This window comes from Amblyraja radiata, chromosome 1, assembly GCF_010909765.2.
Source record: "Amblyraja radiata isolate CabotCenter1 chromosome 1, sAmbRad1.1.pri, whole genome shotgun sequence".
Taxonomy (NCBI): Eukaryota; Metazoa; Chordata; class Chondrichthyes; order Rajiformes; family Rajidae; genus Amblyraja; species Amblyraja radiata.
Window position 1 is genome coordinate 67,108,581 of NC_045956.1, and position 20,818 is coordinate 67,129,398.

Consider the following 20,818-nt stretch of genomic DNA (forward strand, 5'->3'; position numbering starts at 1 on the left):
TTAGAGTAGGTAAGAGGAGTGGAAAATTTGTGACGGTTGATGCCCCGCTGGCAGTTGGAAATAAAAAGGTCTAAAGAGGGTAAAGGGCCATCCGGGGGAGACGGGAGGGGGACCGGTTTAGACGGGAGAAGGGGTCATCACTGGGTGGTGAGGACTCCTTCCCTTGGAGAAAGGCACGGGGTGATAGAAGACAAGCTCTACTTTGTGGCGGACATGGAACTCGTTGAGGTGGGGGCGGATGGGAACAAAGGCGAGGCCTCTGCTGAGGACAGACCATTCCGTGTCAGAACCCTTCCTCAAATTAGGTGACCAAAAATGCACACAATACTCCAGGTGTGGTCTCACTAGGGCCCTGTACAACTGAGGAACGGCGTCTTTGCTCCTATGCTCAACTCTTGTTATGAAGGCCAACATGCCATTTGCTTTCTTTGCTGCCTGCTGTACCTGCATGCTTACTTTCATTGACAGATGAACAAGGACCCCCCAGATCCCGTTCTACTTCCCCTTTTCCCAACTTGACTCCATTTAGATAATAATCTGCCTTCCTGTTTTTGCCATATCATCCTCTTCACAGTTCACACTGCCACCTAGGTTTGTGTCATCTGCAAATTTGCTAATGTTACTTTTAATCCTTTCATCTAAATCATTGATGTATATTGTAAATAGCCACGGTCCCAGCACCGAGCCTTGCAGTGCCCCACTAGTCACTGCCTGCCATTCTGAAAGGGACCCGTTAATCCCTACATTTTGTTTCCTGTCTGCCAACCATTTTTCTATCCATGTCAGCACCCTACCCCCAATACCATGTGCTCTAATTTTGCCCACTAATCTTCTATATGGGACCTTAACAAATGCTTGCCAGGTACACTACATCTACTGGCTCTCCTTTGCCCATTTTCCCAGTTACATCCTCAAAAAATTCCAGAAGATTAGTCAAGCCTGATTTCCCCTTCATAAATCCATGCTGAATCAGACCGATCCTGCTATTACTATCCAAATGTGCTGCTATTTCATCTTTTATAATTGACTCCAGCATCTTCTCCACCACCGATGTCAGGCTAACTGGTCTATAATTCCCTGTTTTCTCTCTCCCACTTTTCTTAAAAAGTGGGATAACATTAGCTACCATCCAATCCACATGAACTGATCCTGAATCTATAGAACATTGGAAAATGATCACCAATGCGTCTACGATTTCTAGAGTCACTTCCTTAAGTACCCTGGGATGCAAAACATCAGGCCCTGGGGATTTATCTGCCTTGAGTCCCATCAGTCTACCCAACACCATTTCCTGTCTAATGTGTATTTCCTTCAGTTCCTCCGTCACCCCAGATCCTCTGGCCACTAGTACACCAGGGAGATTGTTTGTGTCCTCCTTAGTGAAGACAGACATAGTGAAGAACATAAATAAAGACTTTTTCCATTCTGTCAGTTCTTCTTTTACCTGCTCCTATGGGGCAGATGGTACAGAAGCTCAAAAACAGCATGGCTAAACTCGGATACAGCATACTCTGTTATCAGACTTTTGAATGGTCCTTCCATAACCTAGGGTACAGGCCAATTCTCCTCTCTCTGCAGACACTGTGGTATCTCATTGGACTTTGTCCCTGAAACTGCTGCGCTAAAATGAAAAGAACTATATTCTGCACAGTGTATCGTTTATTTTGCTCTATCTATTGTACTTGAGTTTGGCTTAACTTTATGTATGTAATGTATTATCTGATTTGATTGGATAGCATGCAAAACAAAACTTTTCATTGTATGTTGGTAGATGATAATAATAAACTTAAACCTTTAACCCAGAAAGTGAGGGTTCTAATTTGTGGGAGGAAACCGGAGCACCCGGAGAAAACCCAGGTGGTTACAGGGAGAATGTACAAACTCTGTACAGACAGCATCCACAGTCAGGATCGAACCCGGGTCTCTGGTGCTGTAAGGCAGCAACTCTACCACTGGGCCACTGTGCTGCTAATTTTAAAAGCATTATCTGGAAAGCCAAATAATTATGGTTTGCTCAAATAAGAAATCATTCTATTAATGTTCCTAAACTTAGTTAAACTACAACTCGATCATGGTGAGCTTTGGGAAATTGTTTCATGTGCCAAATTATCTATTGGAACTACTGGAAAACTTGCCTTTGAATATTAATTCACCGTCTCTCAGGTTAACGGGTGGGCGGCGCGACCGACGTCGCAGCGGCCTCTGCAGTCCGTCTGTCTTTTTAAAAAATCTTTATTTATTTTTTTATTTTTTATTTTATTGTCCTGTTGAGGGTATAGTTTGTGGTGGGTTTATGACTGTGTATGAGTAGGGGGGCCGAGGGTGGGTGGGGGAAACTTTGGATCTCGTCCCTGTGCGGGGACCCGACCTTTTCCCTGTTGGGTCTCCGTTGCCGTTGGGGCCTAGCACCGTGGAGCGGCCTCCTACCGGAACGACCTGGTGGCTCAAGTCACGGAGCCTGCGGAGCTGCGGATCTACCATCATGGAGCTGGCCAGCTTCGGAGCGTGGAGAGTTTGGAGCGTGGAGAGCTGCGGTGGTGCGCGGCTGCGTCCCGACTCCGGTGGATGGTGACACCGGGAGCTCGCGAGTTCCCGGTGGGAACTTTGCGGGGCAACGGCGACTTCTCCCGCCCGAATTGCGGGGTTGAGGATGACCTGGAGCGGGGCCTTACATCGCCCGGCGCGGCTTAATCAGCCGCTGACTTGCTAGCGCCCGCAGGGGGCTCCAACATCGGGACCCGGAGCAGGGCCTTACATCGCCCAGCGCGGCTTTAAATGGCCGCGGACTTGCTAGCGCCCGCCGGGGGCTCCAACATCAAGACCCGGGGCAGGGCCTTACATCATCCGACGCGGCTTTAAGTGGCCGTGGGACTTGCTAGTGCCCGCTGGAGGCTTTGACTTTGACTTCGGGAGAGGAATGGAGAGCAGGGGAGAGACAAGACTTTGCCTTCCATCACAGTGAGGAGGAGATTCACTGTGATGGATGTTTATGTAAATTGTGTTGGTGTGTGTCTTGGTTCTTTTCTTGTATGGCTGCAGAAACCAAATTTCGTTTGAACTTCATGTGAGGTTCAAATGACAAATAAATTGTATTGTATTGTAATCCGGTTGACAATCTGCTTTGGTGTTTTACGTTTTGAACAGACTTAAATATGAAGCTGAGCAGATTCCGTTGCTTTGGATAAGAAAGTATTTTTAATGTCGCTTTTCATCCATTTTTAGTAATTACTTTCAGTATATTCATAATGTTGGTTTACATTGGAAAAATTAGATGTTTAATACAGATGATGGTTGTGAAGATTTAATTGTGTATCAATATAGCACTCTATGCTAATGCACCATGGTACCATGAGGATGCCTCTGGTCTTGCCACCAAACCCTCTGGTGGGATCTCGGTCAGGCATCAAGGCAGATAGTGAACAAATGAAGAGAATGGTGCAAGCCACAACCAGACTAGTGACCAGGGTGGCCTAGCTCACTCACTCCCCAAGTGAGGAAAGCCATCCCTGATTTTGAGGGACTCGCCCGAGGCAGTTTGGGGCCACAAATGGCTCCCCTCTTACTGTAATCCTTTTTCTTTTACACGTCTACTTTGCATACTTTGCATACTCCTCAGTCTCCTGATCTGGGAGGTCCATGGTTTTCACCATTATTTTATTTATAAGCTCTACTCTTATGCCCTTAATAGCTGAGTTTTCTCAGACATTCTCCCTCAGTAATGCAATGATTATTAATATTGCAATGCCCCCTATTTTACATTCGCTGCTACCACACCTGACGCCTCTATACTCTGGTATGTTGTGTTGCCATTCCTGTCCTCCCACCATTTAACAGCAACAATATAATATCATGGGCTAATCAGTGCTTTCAGTTCATCTACCTCACCGGCCAGCGTCTGCATTAAAATAGATAAAATGTAACCTTGCATTCCTCCCATGCGCCCATCACACCCATGTCTGTTGCATTTCCCAGTTGATTTTTTTCCCCTGTAGTTGTCCGTACATCTCCCTAACTGCATCTGATCTCTGCCCATTCCTCTGGCAACTTTTTTGATTTTCATTGAAATTGATAATGCTTTGGCACATGACAATTGTTGCTAAATTTGTTATTTTATCCAAAAATGCTACATATGATTAAAACAATGAAGATGTTGAAAACTAATGACCAAAGTTGGAAAATAAGATTTATTGATGGTGCGACTGCACCATATTTAGATAAAGACAACACAGAAGTTAATCTAGTTTTCGCAAGGGTTAATTAGACTAAAGGATGGTCCACTGATTCAAACTTTTATTTCCACCTGCAATGTGATGGCATTGTTATATGCAAATGTTGTTAATTTTTGTTTAATTTCTTTGGAATGTGATTTGTTTAATTTTACAAATTATTTGTCATCTATTCACACCACATTTGGTTATCTAATATATAACATTAATACGCCTATTTGTGAAGTAATGTACTATAATTTCCCTATAAAATATTATTAATTTGTTATAGAATAGATTATTTAAAATTTATTTCATCTTGCTGCTCCATTGTAACAATTAAACTTCATCCACTTTCAATAATATGGACTGTCAAACTAACTTTTGTTCCTTTTTAATGCTAGCTGAACTTCAAGAAAATGAGTCCAAGTCCAGGCACAAGAATTTTCATAGACCTGATATGCAAAGGTAACTGGTATAGTTATAATTTAAAATGCATTCTTTGCACTTTCAAAGACCCGTTCATTCTGAAATAATATTTGAATATATTTGGGAAGAAATTAAATTTTGTTTTGTAACCTTGTTTTAATGCTTTCAGATCACAGTTTGATAAAAGCCAAGCTTCGCCTTCAGTTGAAAGAGCCAGAAAAGCAGCTCCTTTCCCCAAGCAAAATTCTGGATTTCAGGAGTCACCTGGAATGAACTTGCCAGACTACAAGCTCTGTAAGGATAATGAACATCGTCCACAGACACAATTGAAACAATCCTCCCCAAACAAAATGTCTCCCAAAGTTTCAGTGAACTCCAACATCGGGGCTGTGCCAGTGTTGCCAGATCCTTATGCATTTCCATTTGATGACTTGAAGAAGACTTCATTAGCTTCTTATGGGGAAATACATTGTAATAATTTGCAAGATTTACAGGATTCCCCAGTTCACGTGTTGCCTTCTAGTTCTCGGCAAGTTGAAATAAAGGCACCAGCATCACCACCTGAATCACAAGTACATTTGCATCTAGTGGATAGTTTCTCTGAAAATTCTCCATCTGGGAGACTAGGTTCACACCATGGTTTTGAAACAAAAGAGAATTTCCTGGAACCTGTACATCACACGAGATCCTCTCCACCGCCTCTCCCTCCAAAGAGGTATAATCGGAGAACCCAGTTTAGTTTAGACAACAATGCCTTAAATTTCAGGCAGATAAATGTACCAAAGGAGCAAATGCCTTTTTTGACTGAAGTGACTGAAAGTATAAAATCCAGGTTTACGGATGATTCAACTGTGCCTCCTGATGAGGTGCCTCAAATAACTGTAGGTCAAGGGCAAGCTTTGAGTCCAACAGAAAGTTCTGATCATGTTACAAATTTACCTGACAAATCTCCAAAGCTTGAAACTAATGTTGCTTTGGTAGAATTAACTAAGCATGTTGCTCCAACAACCTACTTTTCTGTGGATAGTTGTATGACTGATACTTACAGAGTCAAATACCATGAGAGACCTAAACTCTACTTTGCAGATGTGAAAGCTAAGCAATCTCAGCAGAGTGGCGATCCCTTCCAAGGTGAGTTGGCTTTGAGAATTGGGATGAGGTAAACAGCCAAAGTTATACTGAAATGTCAATGCACACTCTTTTTTAGATAATGTTTTAACTGCTATGATTATTTTCCTGTGGTGTAATATAACTTGATGATTGAGTTGTGAAAATATGTCTTCCATCTATTACTTAGAAATACTACAGTGCATTTCACAAAATGCACTGAATAAACAGTCTTTAAAGAACATATTCCTAATGTGTCAATTAAGGTGCTAGGATGTCCACATCTGAGGATTTTCAAAAGATTTGTGCAAAAGCCATAGTTTTGTTTTAGGGAATTTTGTTTTGACATCCCAAACTTGCAACATTTTGTTAAAATTACCGAACATTTTAAGAAACATCTTAAAGAATACATGGGGATAGAAAAGCTGACAGAGGGGTTTTGAGATTCCAGGCACTTTGAATCTGAAAATAAGAAAATATTACTTTATAATTGGCAAAAAGCAAAAAATGCTTGTACATTTAAGTGTCATGGATAGCCATGTTATGCCCCTGACATCTGGCGGAGTAGGACATGGAACAAATATTTATGCTGGAGAAATGAAAAATCCTGATGGAGCCTAGTATACTGTAACCAGTTCTGAGCTCCACATCTTATTGAGAAGGAGAAATGTGTTCATCCCAGATGTCACAAAAATGTAGATTTGGCAGAGTAATAGACACAGGCACCTGCCGATGGTGTTTTACAAATAAAACACAAAGTATTGGATTAACGCAGTGGGTCAGACGGCTTCTCGAAGACACGAATAGGTGACGTATCAGGTTGGGACCTTCAAACGTATTGTAGAAGTGGGGGGGAAATCTGGAACAGGAAGTGGCAGGTCAAAGCATGAAAAGTGACGGGTGGTTTAAGTGAGGGAGGGGGGTTTGAATGGAAGATGAGTGGACAAAGGCCAGAGATGGGAAAAAAACAAAAGACTCTACGGCAATGAGAGAAAAGGAGTGAAATATGAAACCAGACAAAAAGATATATGGGGCAAGGTGGTGGGAGAAATGGGTGCACATTTAGATGGGGCGCAGGGGAGAGAAAGAGGTGGGGGGGGGGGGGGGGGGGGGGGGAGCTGGTTTACCAGAATGGTCTATGATCTCCAAGGGTTTAATTTTGAGGAAACATTAAACAAATAAATTGCAGGTAATATAAATCAACTGAGGATAAGGATTGATTTGGATAAAGCTTAACAAGATTTAAGGAGAGAAACAAAAGTGTCAGACATTGAGAGTAAAGGATTAGGGAGCACCCACTTGACAACTGGAGCCAACTTTACACGAGTAAAGGTTGGAAACAACTCTGTATATTAATTTGGTAAAAGTATGGCACTCTCTTCAGCAAAAGGCATTTGGCACCTTGTCAATTAGTAATTTTAGATCTCAATTTGGTAGATCAATGGGGGGGAGAGAGAGAGAGACTTTATTGAATTGAATGGCAGAATAAACTCAAGGGACCAAGTGTCCTTTCCCTATATTGATTTAGAAATGTCTAATTTATAAAGTGTACTCCCTTATTTTTTTTAATTTAATTTGACTGCCATGATTTAGATGCGTGCAATTATTTTTTTTCAACGTACTGTTCCATTTGTCAATACTTCTCAAATGACTCTGTCCCAGAAAGGAGAACAACGAGTACTATGAAATATAACTAGATATTTTCCAGCAATTCAAATTGTGTAAATTGCTGCTTGTGCTGTTATAGTTAGGCACTGCTGACGTGCTTGTGAACAGAAGAACAGATCTGGGGTGGAGAAGGTCATGGTTGAGACACATTCAATGCTTATTTCTCAACATGTGATCCATAGTTCCGTCAGGAAAATTATTTGAGGTCAGGGCTTGTGGTTTGCTTAATAAACATCTGGCTGTACTGATTGGGGGGGTGGGGGGGAAATAGTAGGCTAGCTCTTGCTGGTCCAGGCCTATTCCCCATGATTGCCATAAATGTTTGCCTCGTATTTGGATGTGGTGGGCTTATCTTGTGAGCCTGAAACATCTGGAAATCAGCAGTGAGTGCTGAATAGCAGTAGCACATTAAATTAAGTCCCATTCCTGAAATTTCCCTGGAATTCCTCTGCCTATAAAACCCTCTACCATCTTTACTTATTATCAAAGGTGAGAGGGCTTTTTCAAAAAAAAGATTCAGTCCAAATAATTTACAAATAATTAAGTTTTAAATCAAAAAATTTAAAGAACACATTTTCCTTCCCATTTCATCTCTGTCCCACGTGCCTTAAATTCCCCCCATCAAAATTAGTGATACTTTGGACCCTGTAACTGAGCAGTCAGATAGCTATAATGGCTCCAATTGCCAAATGTTCAAGACTGCATTTTAATACGCATGCATAGAGATTTGACCATTGCGATTGGTAGTCAGAGAGCTGAGATCAGTTCCAGATCACAAAACTATTCTGATAACAAAAGGGCCAATTTTATCCAAATCTGTCCTACAACCTTGAATGTGCACTGAATGTTGTGAAGTCTTCCATTAAAAATGTTACTAGAGCACATGTTTATGTCTATGATTTGCTGAACAGTGCAATCTATCAGCCAAGATGGGCGTAGTAAGGAAATCTGTCCTTTTTAGTTTAACCTTTGATTTGGGATAGCACTATGTCATAAAATCCTAGAAAAAGGTACAAATTAGCAAGTGATGTTGTGAAAGATAAATGAATCAGTGCCGTTCTAGTGCCTGTTACAGCAGTGTTAGCATTGGGCTAGAAGTTCATCATTCATGAGTTTGATTCTACTAGTCAAGGAAGTTGAATGGAATTCAATGTTTGTCAGCAAGTTCACGGGAGAAGGATTAGCAGGTTACTGTACATTAGTTAATGGGCATTTAAACAAGCCCATTTTTAGGGGATGGGAAATAAGAAGCCATGAGAATGCAGAGACCGTTCCCTCCGTAACTCACCTGGTCAACTCGCCCCTTCCCACCCAAACCACCCCTTCCTCAGGTACTTTCCCCTGCAACCGCAGGAGATGCAACTCCTGTCCCTTTACCTCATCCCACGACTCCATCTAAGGACCTAAACAGTCTTTCCAGGTGAGGCAGAGGTTTGCTTGGACCTCCTCCGATCACATCTGTTGTATCCGCTATTCCAGGTGTCAACTTCTCTATATCGGCGAGACCAAGCGCAAGCTTGGCGATCGTTTCGCTGAACACCTCCGCTCAGTCCACCTGAACCTATCTGATCTCCTGGTGGCCCAGCACTTCAACTCCCCCTCCCATTCCCAATATGACCTCCCTGGCCTGGGCCTCCTCCATTGTCAGAGCGAGGCCCAGCGCAAATTGGAGGAACATATTTTGCTTGGGTAGTTTACACCCCAGCGGTATGAACATTGACTTCTCTAACTTCAGATAGCCCTTGCTTTCTCTCTCCTTCCCCTTCCCAGTTCTCCCACTAGTCTTACTGTCTCCACCTACATTCTATCTTTGTCCCGCCCCCTCTCCTGACATCAGTCTGAAGAAGGGTCTCGACACGAAACGTCACCCATTACTCCGGCATTTTGTGTCTAGCCATGAGAATGTTTTCTAAAAACCGAATAAAGCTGATAAAGGTATGGATGAAGGTGTCAGCTATATGTTTTAAACTCGTTACAGAGACTGCTGATATAATAGAAGGGGTAGTTTATCTGTCTTTGTGTTGAAAACGTGAGGGGTCAGCTTCATGTCAAATAAAGAGATGAGTCTGATAACAACCTATTTCAGATTGAATCATTTGCCAACCTGTGTAAGTTGCTGTTCAATATTTTAATTATTTTCTTTTGTGCTTCCATAAACTGATGCTGCAAATGTACATACAGTGCCCTCCATAATGTTTGGGACAAAGACCCATCATTTATTTATTTGCCTCTGTACTCCACAATTTGAGATTTGTAATTTAAAAAAATCACGTGGTTAAAGTGCAGATTGGCAGATTTTATTAAAGGGTATTTTTATACATTTATTTCACCATGTAGAAATTACAGCTGTGTTTATACATAGTCCCCCCATTTCAGGGCACCATAATGTTTGGGACACAACAATGTCATGTAAATGAAAGTAGTCAAGTTTAGTATTTTGTTGCATATCCTTTGCATGCAATGACTGCTTGAAGTCTGTGATTCATAGACATCACCAGTTGCTGGGTGTCTTTTCTGGTGATGCTCTGCCAGGCCTCTTTCGCAGACATCTTTATAGCTTATGCTTGTTTAGGGGGCTAGTCCCCTTCAGTTTTCTCTTCAGCATGTAAAAGGCATGCTCAATTGGGTTCAAATCGGATGATTGACTTGGCAACTCAAGAATTGACATTTTTTTAGCTTTGAAAAACTCCTTTGTTGCTTTAGCAGTATGTTTGGGATCGCTGTCTTGCTGTAAAATGAACTGCCGGCCAATGAGATTTGAGGCATTTGTTTGAACTTGAGCAGATATGTGTCTATACACTTCAGAATTCATTATGCTTCTACCATCAGCAGTTGTATCATCAATGAAGATAAGTGAGCCAGTACCTTGAACAATTCCTTCTCTCCTCCAGACTTTGCTCTTGCCATCACTCTGATATAAGTTATTCTTCGTCTCATCTGTCCATAAGACCTTTTTCCAGAACTGTGGTTGCTCTTTTAAGTACTTCTTGGCAAACTGTTGCCTGGCCATCTATTTTATGGCTAACCAGTGGTTTGCACCTTGCAGCGCAGCCTCTGTATTTCTGTTCATGATGTCTTCTGCAGAAAGTGGTCATTGACAAATCCATACCTGGCTCCTGAAGTGTGTTTCTGATCAGTCGGACAGGTGTTAGGGGATTTTTCTTTATTATAGAGAGAATTCTTCTGTCATCAGCTGTGGAAGTCTTCCTTGGCCTGCCAGTCCCTTTGCGATTAGTAAGCTCACCAGTAGACAAAAATGCTGGAGAAACTCAGCGGGTGAGGCAGCATCTATGGAGCGCAGTAATGGGCGTTGTTTTGGGTGGTGACCCTTCTTCAGATTGATGTGGGGGGGAGGGGGCGGGAAAAAGAAGGGAAGAGGCAGAAGACGGTAGGCTGTGGGAGAGCTGGGAAGGGGAGAGGAAGGAGGGAGAAAGCAAGGACTACCTGAAATTGGAGGTCAATGTTCATACTGTCGAGGGGGGAGGTAAAGTGACAAGTGTGGCATTTCCTCCGGTTGCAAGGGGAGGGGGTGGTTAGGGTGGGAAGGAACAAATTGACCAGGGAGTTACGGAGGGAGCGATCTCTGCGGAAATCCGAAAGGGGAGGAGATGGGAAGATGTGGCCAGTGGTGGGATCTCGTTGGAGGTGGCAAAAATATCGGAGTATTATGTGTCTTGTTGTGCGTGCCCCCTTGGGCAAGAGTGACCATAATATGGTTGAGTTCTTCATTAGGATGGAGAGTGACATTGTTAATTCAGAAACAACGGTTCTGAACTCAAAGAAAGGTAACTTTGAGGGTATGAGACGTGAATTGGCCAAGATTGACTGGCAATTAGTTCTAAAAGGGTTGACGGTGGATATGCAATGGAAGGTATTTAAAGACTGCATGGATGAACTACAAAAATTGTTCATCCCAGTTTGGCAAAAGAATAAATCAGGGAAGGTAGTGCATCCGTGGATAACAAGGGAAATCAGGGATGGTATCAAAGCAAAAGATGATGCGTACAAATTAGCCAGAAAAAGCAGCATACCAGAGGACTGGGAGAAAATCAGAGACCAGCAGAGGAGGACAAAGGGCTTAATTAGGAAAGGGAAAATAGATTATGAAAGAAAACTGGCAGGGAACATAAAAACTGACTGCAAAAGTTTTTATAGATATGTGAAGAGAAAGAGATTAGTTAAAACAAATGTAGGTCCCTTGCAGTCAGAAACAGGTGAGTTGATCATGGGGAACAAGGATATGGCGGACCAATTGAATAACTACTTTGGTTCCGTCTTCACTAAGGAAGACATAAATAATCTGCCGGAAATAGCAGGGGACCGCGGGTCAAAGGAGATAGAGGAACTGAGTGAAATCCAGGTTAGTCGGGAAGTGGTGTTGGGTAAATTGAATGGATTAAAGGCCGATAAATCACCAGGGCCAGATAGGCTGCATCCCAGAGTACTTAAGGAAGTAGCTCCAGAAATAGTGGATGCATTAGTGATAATTTTTCAAAACTCTTTAGATTCTGGAGTAGTTCCTGAGGATTGGAGGGTAGCAAACGTAACCCCACTTTTTAAGAAGGGAGGGAGAGAGAAAACGGGGAATTACAGACCAGTTAGTCTAACATCGGTAGTGGGGAAACTGCTAGAGTCAGTTATTAAAGATGGGATAGCAGCACATTTGGAAAGTGGTGAAATCATTGGACAAAGTCAGCATGGATTTACGAAAGGTAAATGATGTCTGACGAATCTTATAGAATTTTTCGAGGATGTAACTAGTAGAGTGGATAGGGGAGAACCAGTGGATGTGTTGTATCTGGACTTTCAGAAGGCTTTCGACAAGGTCCCACATAAGAGTTTAGTATACAAACTTAAAGCACACGGTATTGGGGGTTCAGTATTGATGTGGATAGAGAACTGTCTGGCAAACAGGTAGCAAAGAGTAGGAGTAAACGGGTCCTTTTCACAATGGCAGGCAGTGACTAGTGGGGTACCGCAAGGCTCAGTGCTGGGACCCCAGCTATTTACAATTTATATTAATGATCTGGATGAGGGAATTGAAGGCAACATCTCCAAGTTTGCGGATGACACTAAGCTGGGGGGCAGTGTTAGCTGTGAGGAGGATGCTAGGAGACTGCAAGGTGACTTGGATAGGCTGGGTGAGTGGGCAAATGTTTGGGCAGATGCAGTATAATGTGGATAAATGTGAGGTTATCCACTTTGGTGGCAAAAACAGGAAAGCAGACTATTTAAATGGTGGCCGATTAGGAAAAGGGGAGATGCAGCGAGACCTGGGTGTCATGGTACACCAGTCATTGAAAGTAGGCATGCAGGTGCAGCAGGCAGTGAAGAAAGCGAATGGTATGTTAGCTTTCATAGCAAAAGGATTTGAGTATAGGAGCAGGGAGGTTCTACTGCAGTTGTACAGGGTCTTGGTGAGACCACACCTGGAGTATTGCGTACAGTTTTGGTCTCCAAATCTGAGGAAGGACATTATAGCCATAGAGGGAGTGCAGAGAAGGTTCACCAGACTGATTCCTGGGATGTCAGGACTTTCATATGAAGAAAGACTGGATAGACTTGGCTTATACTCGCTAGAATTTAGGAGATTGAGAGGGGATCTTATAGAAACGTACAAAATTCTTATGGGGTTGGACAGGCTAGATGCAGGAAGATTGTTCCCGATGTTGGGGAAGTCCAGGACAAGGGGTCACAGCTTAAGGATAAGGGGGAAATCCTTTAGGACCGAGATGAGAAGAAACTTTTTCACACAGAGAGTGGTGAATCTCTGGAACTCTCTGCCACAGAGGGTAGTTGAGGCCAGTTCATTGGCTATATTTAAGAGGGAGTTAGATGTGGCTAAAGGGATCATGGGGTATGGAGAGAAGGCAGGTACGGGATACTGAGTTGGATGATCAGCCATGATCATATTGAATGGCGGTGCAGGCTCGAAGGGCCGAATGGCCTACTCCTGCACCTATTTTCTATGTATCTATGTGTTGTATGTGACGGCTGATTGGGTGGAAGGTGAGAATCTCACCAATGCTCTCTTTTTTCTTAATGATGTTTTGGTAAGCGTAAGGTTTGGCTGATGTCTCTAACAGTTTTATTCTTGTTTCTTAGTCTCATAATCCGCCCTTTCACCCTTTTTTATTTTTACTTTTAGTCTTGTTAAAAAACAAATGTTAGTTGGAGATCTTTTATGTGGTGGGGGGGGGGAGGAGAAGGAGGAAACTTTATTTCCTAGTCCCTACCTGGTCGGAGAGGCGGCTTCCCTCCTCCGAGCTGCTTCTTCGCCCCTTCCTCGCGGCCTACCATCGGACTGGAGCAGCGTTTCCTGTCGGGATCGGCCGGGACTACAACTTCGGCACAGCACAGCGCTGGAATACCATCACGGTGCGGGCGATGCCTTACCGGGTCGCCGTGCGGTAATCTCCGGAGTGCTGTGACCACCGACTCCAACATCCGAGGAGCTGTGGCTGCGGGCGTCCAGCCGCGGGCGGCGCTGGATTTAAAAAACTGCGGAGCCTGGGATCCGAGATCGCCAGAGTCGGAGCTCCAACCAGCGCGGCCTGAAGACTTCGGGTGCCGCGGTCTCCGAGGAGGGAGCGGCCGCTCCAGACATTCCAAGCAGCTGAGGAGTGTTCACCCGACGCCGGAATTCCATCTTCCCGGCAAGAGGGCCTAAAAACATCGGACTGGCTGCGGAGGCCACAAATAGGTCACGACCTCGGGTGATCACAGAGGAAGAGGACTGAACTTTTTGATGCCTTTCCCCACAGTGGAAAATTTTGATTCTGTTGGGGGACGTTCATGTGGAATTCTATAATGTGTTGTGTCATTTTTCTTTTTTTTTAAATTTTTCTATGTACGGAAACTTAATTATTTATTTTATGTAAAGCACTTTGGTTTCAACGCGAGTTGAGTTAAACGTGCTATATAAATAAAATGTACTTACTTACATAATGGCTTCTTTGACTTTCATTGGCACCACTTTGGTCCTCATGTTGATAAACAAATAATTCTTTCCAAAGGTGATGGAAAGACTGGAGGAAAGACGAAGTGCTTATACCTGCATGAAGGAGGCAATTAAACACACCTGAGCAATTACAAACACCTGTGAAGCCATGTGTCCCTAACATTATGGTGCCCTGAAATGGGGGGGACTATGTATAAACACTGCTGCAATTTCTTAATTGTGAAACCAAAATGTATAAAAATGCCCTTTAATAAAATCTGACAATGTGCACTTTAACCACATGTGATTTTTTTTCTATTACAAATCTTAAATTGTGGAGTACAGAGGCAAATAAATAAATTATGGGTCTTTATCCCAAACGTTAAGGAGGGCACTGCAAGGAATTTGAATATGCCTGACAATCTTGAAGTAGTATATAACAGTGAGGTTTGGAAAATAAATAGTGTAATTTAAATTAGAAGAATTTGTATTACAATGTTTAAGGAATTTGGGAAGGAATTTTATTCATTTTTGATTTTACCTTTTCAGGCAATGGTTAGATGTTTATCCTCAAGTGTCATTCAACGTACATGAAGTTAAAGGCATCTTAATCACATTCCCGAAAGCAATAAGCGAGAAGTCATCGCTAAAATTGTCATGGAACCTAAATTAACTCAACTGCAAGTGTCTGTAAGGGTCACACCTGAAGAACAGTAGAAAACAAATGGGAAGGACCTCTGTAAAAAATTGTCATAAGAATAATTACAGAAATCATTCAGGAGAGGGCAGCTATTATTTGTTTGGTCGCAAGTTTTCATGATACTTCCGACTAGTATAGACTAGAGTATGCATGATGATGATTTACGATCAAAAATATGTATTCTCTGTTTTTATGGTATAATTGTTTTGATATTATTTAACCTAAATGTAAACTACAATATTGACAATTCATACACTTTTTGTAACATTTGAATGCTTTTGCCTAAAAATATTAAATTAATTGCCAATTTAATAGAGCAAAATAAAGCAAATAATGTTCACCTAGTTTTATTTAAACTAAAATTCTGCTATATTACACCATAAAAGTGGAGTAGAAATTTCCTGAATGTAAGCCTAAAGGAAATAGTAGCTGCTAAAGGTTAATACCATGGAGATTTAAAACTACAGTTGGAATGGTAAATTTTAATTTTTTAATGATTTTAAAATTTAAAAAAATTAGATAGAAAGAATAAAAGTTTTGAAAGATTGAAGAATGCACCATGAAAACAGGCCCTTTGGCCTACAAGTCCAGGCTAACCACTGATCACCCATATACTCTTGTTCTGTTATCCCACTTACTCATCCACTCCCTACACACAAGGTAATTTACAGAGGTCAATTAACCTACAAGCCCACACATTTTTGGGATGTGGGGGAAAATCAGAATGGCCAAAGGAAACCCACATGGTCACAGGAGAACGTGCAAATCCATACAGATAGCACCTGAGGTTGGTATCAACCCATGTCTGGCACTGAGGCAGCAACTCTACCAGCTGTGCCACTCTTCTAAATTATTTTGTTGATTCCAACTTGCTTTACAATTAAAACTAGTAGCTATTAAGAATAGTTTTTCTAATTTGCCTGAGGAAATAATTTCATATTTTGTTACACTCCAAGTTTGTTGCCCAAATATCCATGTCACTTAACAACCCAAAAAATACTGGATTCCATGGACGGAGTCTATTCATTGCTTTTGAATATCTAGTTTAAAAATAGAATAATATTTGCTTTTACATGCAAGGTCTAGGATAATTGGTTTAAATATTTCTTTGCCTTGCATGAGTTTGCAGAAATTAGTTTTATTCAGAATGATGAACTCAGATTATTAATTTTATAAACTGATTGATCCAATGTAGGCACTCTGCAAGACTGAGTAATTTAGATTTTTTTTAATATTGATCCCCACGTAAATTAACGAGAGTTTACAATTTTGAAAAGTAAATGACTTATTTGAGGTCGATTTTGTAGGTACAAGTGGATATAGAGTGGACTTGTATCTCCAACTATGAATGCCAAAATCCTGTAATTCTTTTTATAAAATAATTTTTTTATGCATTGAGGAGAGGTTCTGTGCAGGTTGGGTTTTAAGGTACTGTTACTGTTTTTTCTAAAATATTAATCTACATGTAAATATTTTCATGTATTATCTTTTCAGTACATGAATACTTTATATTAACTTTATTTGTTTTTCTGTTACTATGCACACTTATGGCATTTGAATTCACAAAGTGGTTTTGAAAAACATTTAATTATCTAAAAAATAGATTCATTATTTGATAACATTTGATAGTGCTTCAAATGTACTTTAATATTAAAATGGATTGTCTTTCCCCGTGCCTTTTTGCTTTGTTTCGAAAGTGTGCTTATATTTTGAGCAAAAACCTCTTTGGCTCCAACGAAAAAGTGAAGGTATTTGAATATCTCTGAACGACCTTGAATATTGCTGTGCACTGAACTGTTAACTTAGTTTTTAAGGTATTTTTGCACACAAGTATTTTAACCGGTTAATTATCTTGCACAAATGTTTTAAAATAAAGCCTTAAGTATTTTAGGATATGTATGATAAAGCATTGTATATCCTAAATATACCTTAATTACTTAAATATATTGTAAAACACTGTTAAAATATCTTGACTCCAAACATTTGATTAAACAAGCCTATGGGACAGTTAAATACAAACAAGACCAAAATGGACCAACTTGTCTATTTATTTTTCTATGTACAAAGTGGGAATATTTGTAAAACTGATTTTTATTATTTGGATATATTATGGAACAAATAAATAACTTTGTATACAATTGTTTTTAGTTAAACTTACTAATTTCCATGGGTACAAAACAATCTGCTGGGATCTGTGCAGCATCTGTGGACGGAAATGGACAGTTGATTGTCTCGGGTCAAGACACCTCTGGACTGAAAGTGGACGAGAGATAACGTATAAATAGGAGGGGGGTGGCTCAAGAGCAAGCGCACGATAGGGGGATCCAGGTGAGGAAGAGTCGATTGTCTCCTTTTCACCTCTACCCTTTGTCACTTATTTGCCAATCAACCCCACCCCTCACTTGCATTCCTCCACAAAAAATTCCTAACTGATCCATGTCCTGCTATATCCTTTGACAGCCTTCCTCACTATCTGCAACTCCTCCAATGTTTGTATTATCTGCAGACCTCCTAGTTAGACCACCAACATCTTCATCTAGTATACTTCCTGCACAGAACTTTATGGAACAGCAGCTGGTTACAGACTTCCAGTCAGAGAAGTTTGTCTTCCCTGACCATGTTAATTTTGTATACCAAATCACAATGGATACATGTGACTTAATCTTCTGGACCAACCTATGATGAACCACCTTGTCAAATACTGTACTAAACTCAAAATGACAAAATCAATGGCCTTATCCTCATCATTCATCCTTGCCACTTCCTCCTAATATTCAATCAAATTTCTGGGGCAGGATCTTCTCCTTTCTGTCTCTCTCCCCCCCCCCCCCAGCCCAAAACGCCATGCTGACTTACCCTAATAAGTCAAGCTTCGCTGGTAAATCTACGCTATTCCAAGTGCAAATAAATCCTGTCCCCAGAAAAACTTCAGTAATTTCTATACCACTGCTGTAAGCTCACTTACCTAGAATTTCCTGGCTTGTCCCTGTTGCCTTTCTTAAAGGAACAACACCGATCCAATCTTCTAGGACTTTACATGTGGTCAACGAGGAGACAAAGATCTTGGTCAAAGTTCTTAGTATTCCGCAATTGACATTGTAGATATGTACTGTATTCTAATACACATGCTTCCCTGCTTTAACCAGCACATGCTAAAAAGTGAATGAATCTTTTAATTTTTAAGCTGATATATTTGCCAAATACTCTCTTATAATGGCACAAGCAGGTTTTGTGGAATCCCATACTTCTTTCCTGATCAACAAACAGCCAGGTATATTTTAAAACTATCCACTCTAATACTGAAAACATTTTTTCAACCAAGAAAATTCCTAAATCAACATCCCCCTATGCTTGGTGGAACTTGTCCTCACCCTCAACAATTCGCTTTTGATTCCCCTTACTTTCTACTAATTAAAGGTGTAGCCATGGGCACTCGCATGGGCCCCGGCTATGCCTGCAGAAACAAGGAGGTGCAGATGCTGGTTTACAAAAAAGGACAGTCCTGTAGTAACTGAGCGGGTCAGGCAGCATCTCTGGAGAACATGGACAGGTGACGTTTTGGATCGCGACCCTTCTTTAGACTCTGTGGGGTCATGGTCAGGAGGTTAGTATGAGGTGTCCACGAGCTGGTGCTTGGCCTCCGCATGGCCGGGGTGAGCCCGCCAGACTAGAATGGCACCTCACTTCCCAGCCGGTTTAATAACAATGTTGGGATTGTTGGTGAGGGCTGTGTGTTCAGAGGGTGTGTGATTGGGGAGGGTAAGGGGAGTGGAGAAGTCAACACAGTTGATGGCACATCGGCAGTTGGAAGTAAAAAGTGTAATAACGATAGAAGCCCAACAGGGGGAGTCTATGTAGCAATGTTACAACATTTTGAGATTTTAAAATTCAAGTCTAATTTATCCCATCAGATAAAGCATAAAAATAAGTTTAATTTGACACCTAATTCGCTTTCATATCTTCAGTATTAAAAAAGGTATGGCCATTTTCATACTCGGAAATTAGCATCTTGTTCCCTATTGCTTTTCCATTGACTTAACACAAAAGCTGTGATCGAGGACAGTCAAATGGCCATAGCTTTCTTAAAAATTAAGAGAACTGAAATAAATTTTCAGTTATTATAGATTGAAGCATTCTGAAACAAATATGAAACAATCTTACTTAGATGACTTGAAATTAAAGCATATAATTAGTTAGTTACCTAATTGTAGCTAATTACAAAATTCAATTACTAGATCTAAACATCTATCAATTTCTTAAGAATAGATTAACATTTTTAAATAACTTAAGTGTCCAAATAACATTCACACAAGAATTCACAATATAACATAATTTTTAAATCTCATTGTCATGGATTTATAGGCCAAATGGAAGGAATTTAATGTTTAATACCTGTAAATTAATGGCCATTTAATTCATCTTGCGAGTGGGTTTTTCTGGAACGCGATCATTTGGAACGTAGCGGTTTGCGGTGATTTAGCCCCCATATCGGCATGAAAAATACTGCCGGTTCGTATGGGGACTAAATCACTGTTTCGCAACTTAAAATGTGAACTAAAGGCATCTTAAGGACCACTTTTATACATAAAATAAACGGCTTTCGTTTACCTGTCCCCTACCTGAAATCCGTTCCCGTTGTCGGCGTTGACGGCTTTAGAAGCTGATTTAAAAATGACTCCAGCGCTGAACTAGTCGGCCGATTTAAAAAAAATAAAAAAAAAATACACAGAACGCCCGTCGGAACGATTCTTCAGCAAAAGCTTGCACTCCAACCAAATATAATCCAGGACAAGGTAAGAAAAAAACGTGTTTTAACCCCCCCCCTCAAAGGTGCCAAAATCGCGCACACGGCCAGTGGCAGAATTGCAGCGCCGCTGAAGGTAAGCATTCTATGTCTATGTACCTAGTCTATGAGGAAGAGGAATTTTGGAGACGGAAGAAGAATCGTCACTGGGCAGCGAGGACTCCTTGCCTGAGGGCAAGGTGTCGGTAGGCCCGGCTGGAGGTAGCTGGGGATGTGGTGAAGTTCGAAGACGGTAGGCCCTGCATTTGGCCAGGGCCGTGGCGAGAGCTGGCAGCAGCTTTAGTGGCCTTAGCCTGTGAGTGGCAGGGAGCAGGTAACGGTCAGAGATGGTAGGTCTAGTCTGTGAAAGGCTGAGGTGGTGGTGAGGGGCCGTGGCAACTTTAGTGGTCCCAGCCTGTGAGTGGCATTGTGGGTCTTTGTCATTGAAGGTTGGACGCATGGCATGATCCGGCGGTTGCGCATTGCTCATTGTTGGTCATGTGAACAGTCCTTGTTCCAAACATACACTGGCACCATCCCCCAACTCTTTTCCCACAATGCTGACAACTGCATCAGGGCTGCCTCCTGCACCGGTGCAGAACGCATTGATTTCATTAACTTTACCACTAACTTCCACCCTAACCTCAAACTCACTTAGACTACATCTGACGCCACTCTCCCCTTTCTTGATTTCTCTGACGCCATAACAGGTGAGAGACTATCGATTAACTTCTACTATAAATCCACCAACTCTCACAGTTATCTGGACTATACCTCCTCCCTCCCTGCCTCTTGCAAAGACGCTATCCCCTACTCTCAATTTCTCTGTCTCTGCCGCATCTGCTCCCAAGGTGAGGATTTCCATTTTAGGGCATCAAAGACATCCACCCCACGATGGAACAAGGATAGAGTTCCTCCGGTCCTCACATTTCACCCCACCACCCTCTGCATCCAACACATCATTCTCTGACATTTCCACCTCCTCC

The 20,818-nt window shown here is 41.7% G+C and overlaps 1 protein-coding gene across 1 annotated transcript in view; it reads left to right on the forward strand.

The window, feature by feature from the left end:
* Window positions 1–17,189, forward strand: part of usp53 (ubiquitin specific peptidase 53) — a 98,842-nt gene extending 81,653 nt beyond the window's left edge. Inside the window, exons 14-16 of the mRNA XM_033023564.1 lie at window positions 4,610–4,673; window positions 4,804–5,765; window positions 14,899–17,189. Coding sequence (XP_032879455.1) covers window positions 4,610–4,673; window positions 4,804–5,765; window positions 14,899–14,909 — 1,037 coding nt within the window. The 3' untranslated portion in view covers window positions 14,910–17,189. The remainder of the gene's footprint in view (window positions 1–4,609; window positions 4,674–4,803; window positions 5,766–14,898) is intronic.
* The last annotated feature ends 3,629 nt before the right edge of the window (window positions 17,190–20,818 follow it).